General features: G+C 43.6%; 1 protein-coding gene across 5 annotated transcripts in view; it reads left to right on the top strand.

Annotated features, from left to right (window-relative positions):
• The window catches only part of ATXN7 (ataxin 7), a 139,017-nt gene that overhangs the window by 101,899 nt on the left and 15,367 nt on the right, over positions 1 to 21,751 (top strand). For all 5 annotated transcript variants that reach the window (XM_045862021.3, XM_045862022.3, XM_064594199.1 and 2 more), the window contains 3 exons: positions 14,789 to 15,041; positions 17,110 to 17,369; positions 18,044 to 18,126. In XM_045862021.3, coding sequence (XP_045717977.1) covers positions 14,789 to 15,041; positions 17,110 to 17,369; positions 18,044 to 18,126 — 596 coding nt within the window. The remainder of the gene's footprint in view (positions 1 to 14,788; positions 15,042 to 17,109; positions 17,370 to 18,043; positions 18,127 to 21,751) is intronic.

Raw genomic sequence — 21,751 nt, 5'->3', positions numbered from 1 at the left:
TAACAGCGTAGCAACATTCTTTGGTGAAGCTAATCTGATTCTGGATAGCAGGCTTCCAGGCCCACAGCTGAATGAATCGTTTGGTATTTCCAAGTTTGAAAATACTTTCTCCCCCTTTAAGTGTTCCTTGGCAGCAGGTGAGGAATGTTAAAGCTCCTGTAAGTGCCAATTAAGGCCAATTATAACTTGCCCGGCCTGCTGAGACACTCAAGTGGAGTCAGCGGAGACTTGCGCTCCTGTGAACCAGAGCACTGACTACCACCAGTGACATAGCACAGCCTTCCCCGCCCCCGCGGCCGGCAACGTGTTGGGGGCCCTGCTGAACGCCGAATGACACCGGCCGGCCTCTCCGGGATTTGATTTAGGAAATCCCAAGATTTGCTGGGGACGTCACTAATTTCGGCAATAGGCACCTCTTTGTCCTCTTCCCCCTTTCTTTGAAATGATGCCCACCATCTAACTTCTCCTTGATTCCACTCATAAGAGCTAACCTGTATGGGGCACTGAAGAGGTGCCAGGCTCCGCATTATGTGCATGACCTCCTTACTCCTCGCTGCAACCCAGCGGGAGGAGGCGGTCTTAGCACTTCCCAGGAGAGGACGCAGACCCTGAGGGACAGAAGGTTCTTGGCCTGGACTAGGCCGCACGACTGGAAGTGATGAGACTGCAGCGGGCTGGTTGCCCCCTCAGCCCAGGCCCTGGAGGCGCTGCCCTTCCTGGCGGCTGCTGGTATGCTCCTTTGCTGGGAGCAGGCCCATTCACCGAAGAATTTTTGTCAGCTCAGGACTCCCTTTGTGCACCAGAATAAAACTGATGAATGCACACCATCCACAACACAGCCGATACCTGCAATTTTTGGTCTGTAAGGCATGGATGTTATTCTATCAAAATGGTATTTTAGTCTGCAGTCTTTTTTTAGTCTGTAGTCTTTGAATTTTTTTTTCATAGGAAAAATGAAATGTGACCATGTCCCCAGACCTAGACACTTAAATATGAGCCATCATTGGGAAACTTAGTATCAAAATAAACTTCATTTGGATAGGATATCTGGAGCTGGTTTGTAGAAAACAGTAAGAATGCTGTCTGAGCAGAACAAAGTGGTATTTAAGTATTTGCTTAAACATTTTACTCGGGGCATTCAGGGAGGAGAATGTGTGTGTTTAAAAATTTAAAGCTTTATGCCCATTTTTTTTGTATTTGTATATATTCTTATTGTACAAAATTATATTTTTCTGACTTACACTGTCATTCATCCCTTTTTGGTTATAGATCTTAAAAATAAGTTTGAATTGCTTCTCTCTTGTTTATGCAATTGACCCTTGAAAAACATGGATTTGAGCTGTGCAGATTTTATCCATTTATCCGCAGAGCTTTTTCAGTAAATACAGTACAGTACTGTAAATGTATTTTCTTTTCCTTATAAGTTTCTTAATAACATTTTCTTTTCCCTGCTCATTTTAAGACTACAGTGTGTAATATGTATGACATAGAAAATATGTGTTAATTAGCTTTATGTTAACGGTAATGCTTCTCATCAGTAGGATGCTTTTCGTAGTTAAGTTTTTGGGGAGTCAAAAGGTAGACAGATTTTTCCACTGTGGGGTGTAGGGAGTCAGTTCCCCTAACCCCCACATTGTTCAAGGGTCAGCTGTTTGTGAAATTAAATATAGATGTGTATTTGTAGCAATTAAGAATGTTTGCTGAAACCCACCCTAGTTTTCATCAGAATTAGAGATAAGATTTGGTTCTCAGAACTCATGGATTGACTGGGGTTTGTAAGGATTTTTTCCCCCTTTGCCCTACCGCCATCTACAAAAGGGAACATTAGAAAGTCAAGTCAAGCATTTGTGCTGGGAGCACAGCAAGGACTCTGGGGTCTGGCCTGACAGGTGCAGTGATGTGGAACTGAGGCTTAGTCTGAGAAAGGGTGTCTTATCTCAGTTTTGTCCTGTGGCTGATGACATCAAGGAGACTCCTCAGCTGCCCCTTGGGGAGGGTGGGTGGGTGCAGTGAACAATGCTAAGACCTGTTGCAATCAGGTAGGATTGCAGTGGAATTTTTTCTTCTAGCTTAAGAAGACCTTTGGTGAATTAACCTAAACTTCTTATTTTTGCTAAACTTTTGGAAGATTTTTCTCATCCTGGGCTTCTGAGACCTGATGCCCCTTACCTGGTGTTCTGGCATCTTCTAGGGATGACCATAGTTTTGCATTGTTTGAATGTGACTGTAAGAAGTCTGGGGGGAAAAAAAGTAGGTTTCAGAAAACCCTCTGGATCTTAATATTGCTGCCTTGGGTGGGATCTGAATGATTGCCATGAAATTAAAGCAGTGTGGCTACTATTCTTTTGTTTTAGAGTAAATTTAGAATTTGTGTCTGGTCTAGTAGAAACCATTTCCTACGACTCATGACTCTTTCCCACCCCTTCCAAGCCAAATCTTTTCCACACATGTAATTCATGACTTCTAGCCAAATATTCTCTGTGGGGTGATGGGATTCTGTAGAGGAATTTCCCCCCTCCTTTTGACATTTAAAAGTGTTCATTCTGAACTATCAGGCATCCGAGTCTATTTATGTGTGCAGCCTTTATCATCATAAAACTCAGATCAGTTGGCCATTTTTTTCCATGTCTATTTGACCGTAAGATTTGGGGATTGAGAATGGGGGGTGGGGGGTAGCTTTGTGGGGAGTATGATAGGGCTGAGATAGGGAAACAGACCAGGAAGACACTTTATAAAGAGCCATCAGTGAGAGAAGTTTTTGGATTAAAAGTATAAAAGGTCCCAGCTTTAGTCAGTCATGTAATGATTGAACACCAAACTCTGGACGATCAGGTATATATTCTTCTGACATTAGATGCATTTTACAAAAATGCACAGAAAATTGGTTAAGATTTTTGTTACTGGATTTAGGAAGGAAAAGTAAGCTTCAGTATGACAAATTTTAATTATTTTTAAGTATAGATCATGGGGACATAAAATGTTGAGAGAGGCTGCTGATTTTTATAGAAATGCATTAACTTTAAAACTTCTAGGTCTATGGAGGCTTAAAATGTAGGCTGTGTAATGAATCATGTAAGTTTTCTAATATACCTGGATGCAGCAGCATCCATTTCAAGGTATTCAGAAAAATCAGGATGTGAGTAAATTCACAGTTTAGCAGGTTAAATTCGTTAAGTTCCATCTTCCCCAGTTTTGGCAAGTTGCCTCTCAAGTAGAAGGATTAATTTACACCAGCCAGGACGCCTTGTATGACCATATTAGATGAAATTAGACTCCACCCCTTGTTTTCTGTTGATCTGCCAGGACCTTTGTAATTCAAGTGCTTTTTACAGTAGTAGCAAATGTTACATAAGACCAAACATGGAGCATATTTGGAGTTGGTGGGCAGACCCAAGTCATAATGCAAGCTTGCAGTAGCAAGTGTGCAGTGAAGCACAACCAGATTATGTGAATGGAAGGTGACAAGAAGCCTCTCCAGAGCAGCCCTTCCTCCGCACGAGGGCTGAAAGCTGCACTGGGTAAGTTTTCCGAGGCAGTTTCCAGAGGCTGGGCTTGGCTCGGGGCCCAGTTGTGGATGAGCTTGCGGGAGGTGGGTTAGGTCTTTGCTCTCGTTACATGGAAGAGCTCGTGCAGGCCTCTTTCCTCCTGGCGTTTGGCCTTCTCTGCCAGCAAGCCCTGAGCTGTACGGTGCTCAAGTCGTGGAGGGAGTGAGCTCTGCAGAGCTAGTGGATCAGAGTGGGTAATCGCAACAAGGGGGATTAGCTGCCGCAAGCCGTTTGCAGAAGCCATTCTGAAATGTCATTTGAGTGGTCTGGACAAAGTTCAAACGCAGACAGGAGTCTAGTTTGTTATTAACTCCAACAAAATGCTGAGGTTTGCACCAAACAGTTCCCGTATCTCAAAACAGGGAAAGCATTAGTTACGCCGCTCTCTAAAAATGGAGGAACGCTGTGACACGCTTTAACTGTTTGTTTTTTATCTCACTTGTGGTAAGTGAGGTTTTGTGACAGGCAGTTCATAGTGTTTCCTGTAGAATGTGTTTGAAAGCTGTTTTGTCAGATACTTCAAATCCACAGCAAAGTTTCAAGCAGAACACTGTGTCAAGAGGAGAAACAACTTCAAAATATGAACAGTAGCCCTGGAAAGTCATTCAGTAACTTAAAGTGAGTGTATAAAAATTTAATCACATACTGACTGCCAGAAAGAATGATTTTTTTCGGTTATGTTATCAAGGGTGGCCAGTGCAGCTCAGCTGGTTGTGTTTGGCTGTGTTGGGAGTCTGTTCCCAGAGTTGCCCTGTCTCCTGCTTCTGTGGGTGAGCAGGGCGTGAGGTGACAGTGGCGTTCTTGACTTGTCCCGGGAGTCCCATTTCATGGCTTCTGCAGTAATGAGCTTGACCGGATGATTTTAATTGAGGTTGAAATTTAGCTACCAGTTTGAAGGGCTGTAAATATAGACAGATTTTAAACCTTTAATCAAATTGCTATTAATTCCCTAAAAATTTTTTTTTTTTTTAAACTCTCTCTCGTCAGGCAGTTTTAGTTTTGCTGTTTGTGGTTTCGTTTTTGAACATTGCTTTTGATGTTCATTAGGTGATAGCTCCATCCTGAAGGTGGGGCAGATACTATTTCTCTTTAAAAAAAAAAAAAATGTGTGCTACAGATTCATTGAACACATTGGCATTGTTAAGTAATGAATCACCCATTCCTATTAACAGAGTGCTTAATGAAGGCTTTTGGGGCTGTGTTCTGAGTTTGAGGTTTTTGTCATTCCCGTGTTCACTGTTTGCTTCCCTCCCCCATTCAGAATAAAGTGAAATTAAAAGGATACAAAATTAGTGGGGAATAGCAATAAGGATGTGACTTAGACTCAGTGTAGCTCTTGGTGGCAGATGGTGCTGTCATTCCATTGCACCTTGGACTTGCTACTCCTTTTTGGCCTGGGAAGACAGTGTTCCCTGTGGGGATTCGTGCATAGCAGTTTTCATTTTAAAAAAACAAAACAAAAACAATGAAAAAGAGAACTCTAATTTAAATTTTACCAGGTTCCTTTAATTCAGTCTCTTCCTACACGCACGTGTGCACGGGTGTGTGTGTGTGTAAAATTTGGATTGGAGTGGGAAAGGCATACTTTGTTTTTTTTTTTTAAATTCCCTTTTTGCATTTTGATGATAGCCTTGTATCTTTCATTTGGGACATAGGCCCAAAATGTGATTACAGAGAAGCTTGGGTAAGGACTGAGTATGTTGATGATTGAGCTGCACTTGGTATATAACAAATTGGAACACTAAACTTGAAATGATAAGTCACCGAACTGTAGAATGCTTCGTTCCCTAACCAGTGAAGGATTAAACCAGAAGTAGCCGGAGACGGGTCGATTTTTGGTTTTGGCTCTTTTTTCTTCTCACATGTTGATACCTGAGGAATGCAGATTTTTCAAGGCATTGATAACTGTGAGAGAGAGAGGGAGAGGGAGAGGGGGAGAGGAGCGAATCTGGGGGAAATGCTGTGCATCACTCGGTGAGATCATGTTTGTTTCAGGCAGGGTGATGGCTTGCTGTACTCTGCCAGCATCCTTTGGGTAACACTGTGCTTCCTGAGGACGGCAGAGCGAGGTCCTTAGGACTGTTAGCAGCATAGAAGTGTCAGCCAGCATGTCATTTGTGGCACGCCAGCCTGTAGTCAGAAACGGTGGCAGCAGAACTAGAGTTTGGTGGCTGTATTTTGCTCAAGGCAGCAGCAGCCTTTTCCCCAAAGGTACTTTCACTAAAAACATCTGTGCATGCCTGTTCGAGATCATGATGATAACCCTCAGCTCTGAGTCTGCACCTTGAACACAGTCGCAGAAGCATAGGAAGGGCCCCATCGGGAAATGAACTGGTCATTCAGACCATTCACTGTCCCTTAAAACAAGCTGTCTTATGACAGTGATTATGAAGAAATGATGTTATACTCACAGCCAAGGTGATCTCCTGTGATAACCATTCAGTGCCTCCTCTTTTTCTCTTTCATTTCATCTCCTCTAACAAAGTACTTGACTTTTTAAAAAAGTCATTGTAACAGTGTTTGCAGAGAGCTACAAGTTAAGATGGCAGGGGAGGAGTACCTCTAGTCAGTCAGTTAGGTTTTTCATATTTCTCACACACTTGAAAGCAGAGTACAGAAAGAACAGTCCCTCCCCATGGGAGGAATTCCTGGCAAGAGGATTATTTGAAGTTGCCATATTTCTGCTCCCTTCTTAGCAACATTATTTACAATCCATTCACGCCTGTCCCTTCCCCCACTGGAGTCGGAGTCGTTCTCCCTTGTAATCTGCCCTTTGTGATCTGTTCTCTTTCATGCAGCTAGTGTGAATGGGGATGCTGCAAGTGCGCACCCTGCCCAGAGACGGGGAAATGCCAAGAGACCCGGCATACTTTAGTGGGGCTTTTATTTCCGTCATAAAGCACTGACTTGAAGAGCTTGATAATTTGATGATAGACCTTTGGTGAAAAGTTGTTTCAAGTGGCCCAAGTGCTGTAAATGACTCTCTTTTCTGCACTTTCCCCTTATGTTTTAATTTAAAAGCACCTCTGCATTAGGGGGAGGAGAAATGCATTTGGCAGAAGTCGCAGTTGGAGACTAATTTGTTAGGGCAGCCAGTGTTGAAATCATCCTTTTCAATTAAATCTCTCTAGTGGAAATGATGCTGAGTGCTTTGTGGTAAAGACTTTTTCTTCCTCCCTGTTTTTCAGTGCCGTTTGTAACCCACCTAAGCATGCTTTTCTGAGGCTGCCTCCCAGCTCCAGTTTTGGCTAATTGTCCTTTGAGGCACTGCCTGTCAGAGGTCAGCTCTGGATTCCCCAACCTGAGGTTTGAATATTCCAGGGATAGTCTTATGGATTGGCTGTTTTTTTAGCTGTGGACTACACTAGGCTCTCTCTGGAGTAGTCTAATCGAGTGTCTGGGGATCCTAAAGAAGTTGGATCAAAGAAAAAGCAGATTGAGAATTAAAGAGCATATGCAAGGACAGAAAGTGGGGTAAGACCGTGTTTGCTGGTCAGACACATGAGTGTGCCTTTAGACAAGAAGAAGAAAACTTACAGGGAAAAGTTGACTGTGAAAGTAGTGAGAAGACATCATTAAATGCTTCATGTTCACATGCAGTGATTTCATGTCCACACTGTGAATTTAGATAGGATGCATGTATTTTTTTTAATAGTTATTAGGTACAAAATAGATAACTACTGTGTCAAACACAAAGTCATGGTTTCACCAATAATGCTTAGGAGAATGCTAAATTACATATGCCTAGTCAGCTGCTGAATTTTGAAAAGTATAGTAAGAAGATAATAATCTAGATAATGTATAGAAATGACGCAAGATCCGGAATGGGATTCAGCTTTGAATGTCAAAAGTCTAGGGAAAACCCTGATGTGGAGCAAAGGAGATGTGCAAGGAAGATGCTCTGAGAGTTGAAAAATGTTTATGTAGTCTTGATTTATAGTTCCTTGATCTTGGATGTTTTTTAAGGGTCATTCTTAGAAAGACGGCTGATGCCAATTGACACCTCCACGAGTCGTGTTTGGCAGCTTGAAAGTGAAGTATGATAGTTTGGGTTAATTGGGAGCTGGATAATAAGCACATTAGCGTTATTTTTCAACCTGGATGTTAAACAATTTAATAAGTTTTGTGAAGGGCCTGCTTAATGAATGATCCTAAGTTTCCAAACTGAGCCTTTTGTTACATGCAGTTATTACTTGCTATACCTGGCCAAACGATCCATACATGTGCATTTAACATTCTATAGCCATGTTACATTGATTTTTTTTTTTAAGATTTTATTTATTTATTTGACAGAGAGAGAGAACACAAGTAGGCAGAGCATCAGGCAGAGAGAGAGGGAGAAGCAGGCTCCCCGCTGGGCAGGGAGCCCGATGCGGGGCTCGATCCCAGGACCCTGGGATCATGACCTGAGCCGAAGGCAGACGTTTAACCAACTGAACCACCCAGGCGCCCCTACAACCTTGATTATTAAAAAATCCTTGTTTTCAAAGGGAGCAGTTGTAGAGTATTAGTGGGACGGGGCTGTCAGAGACCCCATGAAATCATACATTCCTTGAAGTGTGTGGATTGGTATTTTTCATAAGGCCTTTCTGTACAGAATACACACTCTTTGTGACCTTATCTGACCAAATCTATCCAAAAGTGTTGGTTTCATTTAGAGAAAAATTTGTGAGTTTTAGGAATCATTTCTTCAATAATTGGCCTAAAATTTCCACCTTTGGGTCTATAAAGCTGAATTTGAGACTTGATCTTCACTTTATTCCATTCCGTTCACCTGCAGTTCTTCCTGAGTGACTCATTTCTGTCAGAAAAATGAGCCAACTTTTTATTGATAAAATAGCTTGAATGAGCGTTCTTTTTGGTTGGTGTAAATTTACTCATTTTTAAATGAATTTTAAAAGTTGCTCCTCTGAGCTTTTAGGAGAAGAGCTTAGTCTCTTCCTGGACTGACATATGCACTAGATATGCAGCCTACACCTGTCCCCCACCGGAGAAGATAAAGTGGATTAAGTTTATTAGTAAGTGATTTCTGCCTCCTTCCATAAGCAGCACACCTTTCTCACAAGTCTGCAACTGGCGTTAGCTGAATTAACAGGGGCGTTTGTCTTGGTGCCTGCTGAGTTCCCGGTGCCTGGTCCATAATCGTCCCTGCGCTGTGGGGTCTAAAACTCTCCCATCGTTTAATCCCCAATAGCCCTGCAGGGTAGGCATGACAGGTGAAGAGGCTGCCAAGGTGGGTGGAATCAGGTTGCTGTCCAGCGATACCCATCTGGTAAGTGGCAGAGCAAGGTTTTGAACCCATCTGTCTCTTGATTCCAAAGTTCTTGTCCTTTCAGGGAATCTATAAAAAAAGGATTCTTTATTTTTATTTGGATTCTATTCAGGCTGGTTAGTTACTTAGCCCATATCAAGACTGTGCCTGACAGCCCTGAGCCCCTGCTGGAAAGGCGACCATGACCTACCAGAGACCAGAGAGTGACAAGAAGCATGCATTGTATTGGTCCGGGGGGGGGGGGGGGGGGCAGCCTAATCCTATAGAACAGGTATTTGCTGCCCCTCCTGATGGTTCTTAGTAAAACAGGCTTATCTGGGAACTTGGTAAAATGTTTCTTTTTAGCCAGAAAGACCGCCCTGCCTGATACTTTCTATCAAAATTTACTCTTCAAACCATCTCTGATGGCTTAAAACTCTCCTGAGCAAAAAAGAATAAAGCTACACTGGCTGACATGCATAGCTAATCTTTAGGATAGCAACTTGCAAAATGGAAAGGTGAAATCCACAAGAACCTGGGTTTCCCTTAAACGGATTCTGGATCCTTATCCTGAGTTCACTAAAATTGTGTCTCGACCTTGTGTGTTTAGCCTCTGCAGCCTTTTGTTCTGGCAGTTAGCCTCTTTTTGCTGAGCACCTGGGAAGATGGGTTTTCTACTGTTTTATGTCCCAACCCTCACCGTCACCCCTCTCTTCTGCCTGCCGTTGGACCACATATTATGGCTTGCTAATAACACCACATAAGAGCAGGTGGATTATAGTGTGGTCCAGCCTGGGTGCTAGAGTCAACCTGCCTGGGATTGTATCCCAACTATGCCTCTTAACTAGTTGGGTGATGTTGGGCAACTATCATGAGTCCTTTAAAGCCTTGGCTTCCTTATCTGGAAGTGGGGATCATAACAGTATCTGCTTTGTACAAAGATGGTCAGGACTGAATGAGATAACCTCTGTAAATTACGCAGCATGGTGCCTGACACGTGGTTTCTGCCCAGTAAACAGTGGCTACTATTGTTGATGTTGCTGAAGGTGAGACTTCTAATCAGTCAGTTGTTTGAGTTATAAAACATTAATAAAAGAGCCCTGAGCAAAAATAAGTTTGTGAAGTAGTCCTAGTAGCTCTTAGGTGCTGTTGCCTGCTCTTACATGATGACCGCTGAGAATGGGACCAATTGACTCCTTGCTCATAAACGGTAATATGCCTTGCTGTAGTCTGGCATGTGTGAGACTGAGGCTAGCGCACCATAGGAAATGCCCCTGTTTTTTTAAAGTATAATCAAGTAAACCATAGTTATTGTAGAAAAATAAAACAATATACAAAATTTTTCAAAAAATAGACACTAATCCCAGGGAAAACTGCTTAAAATTTGACATACATCCTTGTAGACTTTTTTTTTTTTTTCCCAGCATGAATGGTTTGAAGTTACAATTTGCTTTGACAGCCTTTTAGGTTTGTGTCCTAACTTTGACACTTCTGCATATAAATTATTTTTAGTTATTTTCAAAACAGTATTTATTTATGACTTAAAAATATCTAATGATGTGCTTTGAACTTCTATTTGGTTTGTACCTGGGTGTCAACACGTACATACATATATTTTTAAACCTCTGCATGAATCCCAGATTGCAAGCTCAGTATACTTGGTTGCTTTCCATTTTGGAAGACTTAAAGAGAGCTGTCCTCTACCTTACCCTTCCCAATATCCTACCACTGCGTTCAGTGGTAGCACACGTTCAAGCCACAAGGGGAAAAAGCCCAATGCATCTATCTCTTGTATGCTGGCACATAGTCTCTTTCTCTCTCCTTCCCCCCTCCCTCTTTACCTGTACCTCTTTCTCCACATCTGTCTGTCTGCCCTGTTTAGCCCAAACCCCCAATACCACTGCCGCCGCTTCTCCCCCTGCCCCTGGCCTCCACTCACCCATGCCTGTCGGTTGATCTGGGTCTCTGCTCTGTGTTTCCCTGTGTCTATATTTGTCTATCTGTTGGTCTGCCTGATTATCTCTCCCTCTTGCTGGAGCCATTCAAAGTGCCTTCCTCATTCAGGGACAACAGAGTGTGCTTTCTCTGAGCTGGTGCCAGACCCTGGAGAGAGGAGTGCTTTGAAAACTCAACTTGGACTCCTTACCAAACCACACTGCAGTCAAGCTTAGCATCTGGCCACCAGTTTGCCCACTTAATATAAGGTCCCTAACCCTACCCATAACTTGCCCATTTCTCTTTTGATCTAAGAACACTTTTTTTTTTTAAGCTGGAAGCCCAGTTTAAAATCTTATGAAAAATAAAGGCCCACAGTGAAAGGATGAGGAGAGTCCAACTCAGCTGTAATTAAATTTGTTTTTTCCTCTTTGCTTTCTCGCAGAGGGTAAGCCAGACACCGCCCTTCCCAGAGAATATGTTACCAGACCATGAGGTGAAGGAACAGCTTAATTCAGCAGCATGACAAGGATTTGAGCTGGCACTTGTCAGCCAGAACCTGTTACACGCGTACTCACACACACATCACACGAGTGTGTCTCAAGTTTTAGTGAATGAAGGAAATTCACGTGACTGCCATTCTTAGTTTCTAAGTAGCTTTTATTATTGAGGTAGGAAATACGATTTTTTTGAAATGTTATTGATGTATCAGCTGACTTCTAATGTTAGGAAGCTTTGAGGCCTGATTTTTCTAGTGCAAAATCCCATATCAAGAGTTAATAGACTAGAAAAGAAGTGTTAGCTGAAGAAAATGGCAGCAGTGGACTATGATGGGAGTAGAGAATTAAAAGGACAAGCTTGAAGTTACAGTCAATTCTGCTGTCACACAGCATGCATTCCTAAGAAATTACTGTGTTGTGCAAAATCGTGTAATACAATCTACGTGAGACTCATTGGGAAAATGGGATTATGGGCACAACACTCAAAACTTTATTAGTGATACAAAAAAGATAGGAACCTAACAAAAATGGTAGCACAGTTTTACATGGATTAAATGGTTAAGAGTAGGTAAATAGAAGAAAACGACCTGACATTTGCTTCCGGAAGTAGGTGTTGGAAGGGCTGCGGCTTATGAGCCCTTGTGAAGTAGTGGACAGAGGTTATCTGAGATTGAGGGAAAGTTGTGGCACCGGCTGTGCATGGGTACGGCTCCTCACATCCATGGTGGCCTGGGGTGGATGGTGGGTGTTTGGGGGGAGGGGTGTGTTTTGTGTGCGCCCACGTGGCTCGGTTTAGCCAGGTGTAATTTTCTGCATTGACGTAGTGCTCTTTGCAGATGAAATCTTGCAAAAGCAAGTGCAATATTTCATTATGCTCAATTCGTTCCTTAGTGTATCAGTGACTTTAAAATAAATTTACTTTCTCAAAACAAGCATTACAACCAAAACTGTATTGAATTAGATTGAGAATTTTATTTACATCATTTGATGATCAAGAGAAAAGGCATCACATTTACTCTAAGACACTTGCTTGAGAATTCTGATCCCCAGAGAATAGTAAAAAGAGTGTACTTTGTTAAAGTAAAGTTGTAGTTGGGGTTTTTCTCCCTCTTCCTAGCAGAAACATGGTATTATCCCTTTAGTACGCTTCTACTGGAAGTGTACAAGATTGCTGTGGATGAACTTGGAGGAATATTTTAATATTTATTTTAACATATGTCAGAAAATGTATATAACAAGCTTATCAAAACCTATTTTGTAGATACTGTTGTTTGGAGAAATAGCTCTCAATTGAGGGTGGTATTGTGCTTCACATTGGGTGATGTAAAAATGGACTGGAAGGTAGTTTCAGGTTGCCCCTGGCAGAGGGACACTGCTGGTGATTAAGGGATAGGGGGCAAGACCTCTAATCATCCTGAAATCCTGTACAAGAATTGTTCTGTCTGAAACACCAGTGATGCCCCCCTGAGAGAGACCGGTTAATCTTGGCTGAGGAGAAGGATGGAACAGTAGAGTTGATCATTTAAATAAAAATGTTGAGCAAAAAAGAGCATTTTATGTGGCTTTGGTAAGAATGATGAAAATAGTTTGCAGTTGATGGAAGTCTGGAAAGCACTGGTTGAGAACAGGTAGTAGCAGTGAGCTTTACTTATTAGATACAGAGAGCCATGGCCCAGGCCGTGTTCTCAGTGCTCTACAGATGTTAACTTACTCAGCCATGTCTAATGGTTCTGGAGGATTAGCCTAGTATGAGGAAGGCTCTCAACCTTGACTGCACAGTGGAATCACACAGGGGCGCTTATAAAAGTCTGGAAGCCCAGACCACATCCCAAACCAGTTAAATCAGAATCTCGGAGGCTGGGACTCAGTATTTTTTAAGCCCATTATGTTACGCCAGTGTGTGGCCAGGGTTGAAAACCATTGGTCTAAGGCCATTTGACAGTCACTCCTCCTCCTCACAAGAAAAGCTGTACCAGTAGTTGCAAATGTTAATTGAAGGTCTGCTCTGTGCCATGCCTCAGAGGGGCAGAGATGACCCAGACAGGAAGCTTCACCATCCAAGGGAGGAGGCAGAACTGGAAACCGATTTTTACAGTTCTGGCTGACAAGTGCTGGTGCTTGGAAGGATCTTCAAACAGTGTTTGGGGATCACAGAGGAGAGAGAAACTAAATTGGGGGGGGACGACACCTCTCGGGTGCCAAATTTGGAAAATTATTAAACTTAAGTTATTTTAATTTTCCCTCTCATACACACAACTTTCATTAGAGGGAAAAAAAAAATCAACAGGCACTTAAAAATCACTATCGGTTTAGCCATCCTAACTTGGTTGTGGCCCTTGTGTGGTCCAGTTGGGCAACTGGAATTTTGTCTGTAAAATAGGTTCTTAAGTACTGCATAAAGCGTCATTGAACTAATGGCCTCCTGGGAATAAGTCATCTCAGCTTCCCAGAGAGCCTCAGGACTGGTATAAATGACCTTTAGAAATAAACCATTTGTGTGATGCTTATAATCATTGATTCTAGTTTGCTTAATTTTTAAAATATTCATATAGCTTCTGTATTGTGATAAGTAAATATTGGATCCCATGTATTTTAAAACGTAGAATTAAGCCATGTGTCATTTTAAATTGCAAGTTTAATTGAGGACACTCACTAAGCTACCATCATAAGGTACTTAAGTAGATAAAGTTACTAAATAATTTACTTGTTTCAGATAGTAGCATTCTTCAACAGCTCTCAATTTATTTAGTATGGATTGCCTTATGCCAAGAAAACCTGATTCTCCGGTGGGTAGACTTATTTTCAGTTAAACCCTGTGTAGTCTGTATTTAACCATGAATTACTTCCTGGTTTAAAAAACAGGCGTAGCTATTTGTGGTATTTTTGTCTTGCGCCTTTGGCATCTTAGTGGTGTGAACCAGAGCTATGCCATCTGTAGTTGAGTGAGATTATTAAAAAAAAAAAAAAAAAAGGAAGGGAGGGAAGTGATTCACTGGAAAATTGCAGAACAGATTATTAAAGAAGGATAAGATAACCCTTGAAACATTCTTATTTGGTGTCATATGCTGGTGGGTAGTGACAAAAAAAAAAAAAGGTACAACTTGTTTCTTAACATTTTGCAATTCTGAAAATTGGAAAGATACTATGCTAGCAAGGAAGAAAGAAATCCATGCAGTGTCAATTAGTACAGCTCTGCAGATGAATGAATAATTTGCCTCTCCCAACTGCAAGTTGGAGTGAGGTTCATTTCTAGCCTGCAAAACCAAATATTCTCAGGTTTAGAATGGCTGTTTAATTTCCTAATGGCTATCTATGTATGATAAACCGCTTTATGCTGAGATGTTTCCGAAGCAGAAGGACCAGTTCCTAGAATCCTAAATAAGTCTGTGGGGCCTAGATAAGCCATTTCTGAAAGCTGCTGAGTTAAATATATTTTCACTTAGTGACGCATATTTGAACCTAAATGTGTTGATTTCAGGGGACTCTTCCAGGATTCCATTGGAGACTTGCCTGAAACCATGTCTTTTTTTTTTTTTTCTTCCTGTTTTCCTTTTCAGAAAGAAGACATAGCTCGTCCAGCAAGCCTTCTTCGGCCGTTCCTCCCACTTCAGTATTTTCCTTCTTCCCTTCTCTGTCCAAAAGCAAAGGAGGCAGCGGGAGTGGAAGCAGCCGCTCTTCCGGTGGAGGTGTCCTAAGCGCATCCTCATTAAGTTCCAAGTTGCTGAAATCACCCAAAGAGAAATTCCAGCTCAGGGGGAACACCAGGCCAATGCATCCCATTCAGCAAAGTAGAGTCCCCCATGGTAGAATGTGAGTATGGCCATCCAAGAGCGTTCTCAAAGCTTCCCTGCTGCAAGTGGAGCTGTGTACTCCAGTGGCATCTGAGAGTGCTGTGGATAATGGGGGAGAGAGGCTGCTGGTGGGGGGGGGGGGGGGGGAGGCAAATAGATGTTGTTTCTTTTTGTCTCCCTATCCTATTTGGGGAGGCTTTACAGAATAGTAATAGTAAGGTTAATAATACTGATACTTTATTGTGGGCCAGCTACGGAAACTTGGCTCTCTCTGTGTCCTGTCATTTGATTATCACAACAATCCTATGAAGCAGGTCTTGTTGTTATCCCCATTTTGCAGATAAGGAGAAGGAAACATAATAAGGTCGAGGAGCGTTAGCCAAGGAGCACTCCCGTCAGACAGGCCTGGGTTCACACGCCCCTTCTGTCACTTCCTAACTGCAGGGCTTTGAGCGAGGCACCGTTTCTCTCTCAGTGTGAGAATAACAGCCACGGTGCAGAGTTCCTGGGAGGAGTAGAATTAACATGGTAGGGTCAAGCACCTGGCCTAGTGTCTGGCCCACAGGAGACAGTAAATGAAGGGACACTGGTGCTTCTGCTGCTGCCGTTGATAACAGTGGGAATAAAAAGGTGAGGTGATTCCTAGATGCTGTGCCAGGATTTTCTGGAGCCTGCAGAGCAGTAGGGAAACAATGCTTCCTCCCCCACAGTCTTGGGTCCCCATCACAGTAGTGACAGGGGAAGACTGGAAGAAGTTCCCACTGCCAGGCAAGGCTTTGGCATGTTTGCACAGTGGGTCTGGAGGCTGCCAGGCTCCTTGTGGTCATGTGAGGGAGCAGCCCAAGTGCTCCGCAGAAACCTATCATGGCAGCCCTCGGCCCTGGTGGTGGGTGGCTTTTCCCTGGCCTGCCTCCCTTTTGGAGGGTACGCCCTGCATCTCCGTCCCAAGGTCTGATAACCTGGTTAATCTCAGGGCAGCGTCTCACACCTGCTACTGCTCAAGGACCTTGCCAGCTGGGAGAGGCCATGGCTTCTTGCAGCACCTCTGCTGCTGTCGGGCTCTTCCAGGTACAGCTGTTCGGTGCTGTTTGTCCTGGTTGCTGAGCCCCCAGCCTCTGCTCATCTGTCAGGAGTACAAGTACGGCAAGCTTGGCTTCCGTTCCTGGACCTGTCTGAAAGCCAAAGAAAATGCCAGTGCTGTGCATAAGTCACTTGCCAGCTTAGCAGCTGCTGGAGCACTGACTTCATTGAACGAAGTTTACAAAACCTCATCAATCCACATCTTCTTTATTTGGACAGAGCTGGGCTTTAGAGGCGGACCAGGCCGACTGTTAGCTTTGTACCAACATTTGCTACCCGAATGATAATGTAAGATTCCCAGAAAACGCAGTTCTTTATTAGTGGCCCAGGTGTTCGGGGCTCACCAGCTGTGTGCCAGACACTTGACTTCTGCGCTCTTATTATAGAAACTCAGAGACTGGAGAATTAGCACTTCAGTGACACATCACACAACTAATTAAACATCCGTCTCCTTCATTGACGGGGCAAAAAGCCTCTTCTCGGAGATACGGTTAGGCTCATTTGAATTCTTGCATGTCCACAGAGACGTTTCTTGGACATATTCTCTAATTCTAATTATTCTTTCCTCTGTTCACTCACTTTACTTAATTTTGATGAATGCTTTCTTAAAAATGATAGTTCTCAAAAGATATTCTCTAAAGGTTTTGCAGGTAGTCTTTGGTCCCTTTAGACCTTTTTATGTTCTGCTTCTTGCAGGAATTGAGTTGGGTATCAGGTGTAGGTCTCCCATAGCCTCATGTGTAAGATTGTCCTGGATGATGAAAGACCAGGTAAATCCGACGGTCCACTGGAGCTTTTTGCTTCACCAGGAGGGCTTAGAGACTGAATCATCATGAATCTTCCTGAGTTGTCCGGGTAGTCCCAACACATTTTCATAAGTTTCCTTTGGGGCCCTAGCTCTGTGCAGTGCATGGGTAAATGGAGGCTCTGCCCTCTGCCCTCTAGTTCCCCACTTCCTTGGGGCTATGGGACCCTCAGTGGCTGATGTTCTGCTCCCCCTCTGACAGCATGACACCCTCTGTCAAAGTGGAAAAGATTCATCCGAAGATGGATGGCACACTACTGAAATCTGCGGTGGGGCCCACCTGTCCTGCTACTGTGAGTTCCTCAGTCAAGCCTGGCCTTAACTGCTCCTCAATACCAAAGCCAACCTTGCCTTCACCTGGACAGATTCTGAATGGCAAAGGGCTTCCTGCACCATCCACTCTGGAAAAGAAGTCTGAAGATAATTCCAATAACAGGAAATTTTTAAATAAGAGATTATCAGGTAACTTCACATTTTTTGTCTTAATGTTCTCTGTTTATTAATTGGGCATTCATGAGGGAGCAGATGGGCTGCTATCTGTCAGTCCTCTCTTTAAGACTGGTCAGCTTCGGGCGCCTGGGTGGCTCAGTCATTAAGCGTCTGCCTTCGGCTCAGATCATGATCCCAGGGTCCTGGGATCGAGCCCCATGTCAGGCTCCCTGCTCAGCGGGAAGCCTGCTTCTCCCTCTCCCACTCCCCCTGCTTGTGTTCCTTCTCTCACTCTCTTTCTGTCAAATAAATAAATAAAATATTAAAAAAAAAAAGACTGGTCAGCTTCAGCTTTAGGAGGAAGTTCCTTAAGTACAATGTCTGTTCTCTTCACTCTTGCTTTTAAAAGTACATGGGTCTGTAGGTGCTGTAAACTAGCTTTCTCGGGGTGTCTTTGTGAATGGAGTGGTGTGGTAGTGCTGACTTGCACACTCTCTTTCCTGTCAAGTGATGGCGATAGTCCCCCGCTCTCTTTGTGGTGTCCGCTGCTTTGCAGGGCTCACGTGTTGTAGAGTTTATACTTATTGATGATGTCGTAGATTTTATTCAAGTTATAATTTGTCTGTTTTGAGATTGCTCCTTTTGTTTTCAAAATAAAGGAAGGAATGTTTGGTGAGCCCATGGTAATGTCTGTGTGCTTTTGACAGAAAGAGAGTTTGACCCTGACATCCACTGCGGGGTCATCGACCTCGACACCAAGAAGCCCTGCACCCGCTCTTTGACATGCAAGGTAAGTGGCCTCCTGGACGGGACTGGAAACTCTCCGGTAAGCACAAGGAGCTGGGGTCCGTGGCATGGCCCCTCAAGTCACTTGAACCTGGTGGGGATCTGATCTGTGCATTGTTCTGAGGGGATTGTAAATGAGGGGATGGCTGGGCTTGGATGAAGAATGCCTGCAGTTCAGAAAATGTGATATCTTCTGTGATAAGCTGCAATCGTAAGAGGCATTTTGCCCCCAGTGAGCTTCCAGTGTCATACCCAGGGGAATAGTGTTCTTTCCTAATCAGTCTGTTATTTTCAAAGACTGTTAGTATTTCTGCAGAGAAATTTAATGTGAGAGGCTACCCTTTACTGTGGTTTAAATTGTATGGACTTAAAACAAGTCCAGAAATTTCCTTTGCCTATGTGTGAATATTCTTTAAAATGCTTGTGTAGTATGTGGTTCTTAAAGAGCCACTTTAAAATCCTCTGATTTTGAGATAGACTCATTTTTCCAGTTCTAAGAAAATACTAGATAATATACAATCTTACTAAGTGAAGAAAATATTATAATCCTCCTTTCTGTCCTGAGTTTTCCCTTAAAATGCCGGTATGCTAATAAGAAGGTGGTGTATTTGCTGTACAGTTGGAGTTGCTGTGGAGTGGCTTCAGTGGACCCCCGGCATAAATGAGCAAATGTGCTTATGTGCCTTTCTCCGGAGAATGTCCCCAGCTACCCTTCAGAAGGGTTCAAAAACTATTGAGAATCATTGCTTTAAAGTAATTTTGTAAAAACACTTGTTTGGAGAAGGGGGTAAGAATTACAAAAATGAGTGTTCTAAAAATTTAATAAAATGTTTGGTGTATTATTTTAAATTTTGCCAAAGATTATGTTTGAATAAAGGACTTCAGGCCCTACTCCACCCCCTAACAGTGGAGGAATGTTAAAATCTTCAGAAAGTGGAAATGTTGTTTTAAGTGGTTCTTATTTCAGTTTAAATTTCTAATTTAATTTTAGCATGTAGATTTTATCCTACAACAGTGGTTTTGAAGCTTTTAAGGAAGGGCGTTGGCCAACAGCTCCTTTAAATATCTAACTCAAAAAAAAAAAAATCACAGATCATTTTCCCCAAGGAAAAATACCTGTATACACATATATATTCTGAATTTTGCATTCTCTCTCAGGGGTTCTCACATATCTTCACCCCAAGCCCCTGACCCTTGAATTCCCTAGGCTAAAATCTCCTTTCTCCGGCCAAACTGCTTTTATTTTATATAACATTAGTTGAACACAGAGCACCGTGTGTTGTTGGAAGGTAGCCCTTCGAGCTCTGGAGAACCGTGGCCCGCTGCAGCTGCCCCGTTGGGAGTTTGCAAGCACAAGCCTCGGCCGGGTACCACGGCCTGGTCCCACTCAGCCTGCCGCCTGCTCTCGGCTCTCTTGCTGCCTCCCTGGCTCTCGGGACCCTGGATCTCTCAGTATTAGGGTGCCTGTGGTCGATGAAGAATGCTTGCTTTATCCAAAAGGCTTGCCTTTAATCATCTCCGGGGCATGCCAGTGGACCAAAAGCTTTATCAATTCATAATGTGCAGGATTGACTAGCCTTCTCTCTGAGCCTTTATTGACGGTGAACAGACCTCATACGGGTCCTGCATTGTCGTCCCGTGTTCCTTTTCAAGTCGTGTGTGCTCTGTGAAGGGTGTCGTCTGCGTAGCACGGTGCGGGGCCTGCCTTCATGTCAGTTTGCATCTGTAGCCCTGGCGTGTCCCAGGTCAGCAGAGAGGTGGCAGGCCTGTCCTTTCACAGGTGGCCCTTCCTCTCCTCCTGTGTTCTGTTTGCCGCTGCTTCTCCCGCTCCCTGCCTCCATTTTGGCCTGCATCTCTTAAGCTGTGGAGGGCTGCCCGTGCTTGAGGGCCTCCCCGCTGAGCATCTCCCACCTTCCCGCCCAGGTCTGTCCTGCCTCAGACCGAGAACGTAGTCCTTCCTCTTCAGGGTCTGGGGACCTGCTGCTGCCCAGTCTGTCGCTCGTCCCCTTTGTCTGCCTGCCACCCTCTCGGTCCCCTCACTTCCTTGGCTGTCTGATGTCCTGTTTCATGTCCTCTCTGTCCTCCACGCAGACGAAATTTGGCTCTGGTTTCCTTGCCCCATCAGTCATTGTGGAAAGTTGATTGCACATATTTGAGCACAGGCTCCATTCTGGGTCTCAGTAGATACAGGCTTTAACAGAATCAAGGCACAGCCCCTAGCCTTGAGGGGCTTACGGTCTCGTGAACGAGAGGGAGGTTACCTTCATAATCATTCGTACATGTGTGAAGTTACCACTGATGAGTAATAAACAGGAAGGAAGCCTATGTTATGGCAGCCTTCAGTAGGGGATTGAGCCAGGGAAGTCTCACGTCTCCTTTGCCATAGGAATACTGGGCTGAAATCCACAGGATTTAACTGGGCAAAAAGGGGTGGGAGAAACCAAGGAAGCAGCCTGTGTAAATATTCAGTGATGGGGCGGAATAGACATACGTTCGGGTCTGAAAGGGCCGCCAGGAGGCTGAGGAGCAGAAGCAGGAGGAGGTACTTGGTACCAAAGGAGTGGGGTGGGGGGGTGGGGGGGGACAGGAGCCTAGTTACATACCCAGTCTTTGTCCTGTGATACTTGGGTAGCCCTGAAGAGTTCTGATGGTGAGGGAACTCTGTGGAAATCTGGTTATTCTTCAAATCAAGCCTCTAAACTTCTAGCGCAATAACACATTTGTATAATGTGTAAGGCCATAAACACAGACAAAGTACATTTGCATTACTTTCGTAACATAAAAGAGTGGAGGAAATCTGTAGATGAATTAACTTGTATTTGCAGTATGTGATTTGTGGCCACTGTCTCCTTACATTTTTTACAGACTAAGACCCCAGCAGTAGGGAATAGTCAGTTAATTTGACTTTATCTTCTTCTAGGAATAGTATTAGCCCCGAGTGAGCCTTAAAAAACAAACAAACAAACAAAAAGAGGAATTATCAAATGCATTTGGAGTATAGACATTTTTTATAAGATACACCTTGGGATTGACCTTCTTTTTCTCAGTGTGCCCATTGCCTAATTCTGAAATGAGATGTTGTCTTAAGATCCAGAAATGCAGTCGGTCCCATTTTCTTGATTTGCATAGTGAGTGTCTGTTTATAGGGATTGACTCTGCTTCATCTCCTCCGGTTCACACCTCACTCCTCTCGGCCTTGTAGTCTTTGCTTCTGTCCAGGCTTCCTCCGCCAAAGCACTCCCCACCTCCAGGATGTTTTGAGCCACTCTCTCTCCTGACTTGGCATTTTCACGGGAATAGAGAGAAACACTTGTCTAATTTTTATTCTCTGGCTGTTACTGAAAAAGGAGTCCCTGATACATTTTTTTAAAGTAAGCTCTACGCCCAGTGTGGGGCTTGAACTCACAATCCCAAGATCAAGAATCTCACGCTCTACTGACTGAGCCCGCCAGGCACCCCTCTGGTACATTTTTATGGCATAAGCGTTTTATCTCTTTTAATATTTAAAATCTAAATAGCCCAAAGAGGGATTTTTCTGCTTGAGTTGGTAAGAGCCCCGATAAATAAGCTGTTACAATGGCACGAAGCATGAGTCCCTAACACCTGTTTCTACTGTTTGCCATTCACTT

The sequence above is a fragment of the Mirounga angustirostris genome, unplaced genomic scaffold, assembly GCF_029215605.1.
Source record: "Mirounga angustirostris isolate CCGP_5_RB_7025 unplaced genomic scaffold, mMirAng1.0.hap1 SCAF_1, whole genome shotgun sequence".
In the NCBI taxonomy this organism is placed as follows: Eukaryota; Metazoa; Chordata; class Mammalia; order Carnivora; family Phocidae; genus Mirounga; species Mirounga angustirostris.
The sequence above is the reverse complement of the archived record's forward strand: the minus strand, read 5'-3'. Positions and strand labels throughout refer to the sequence as shown.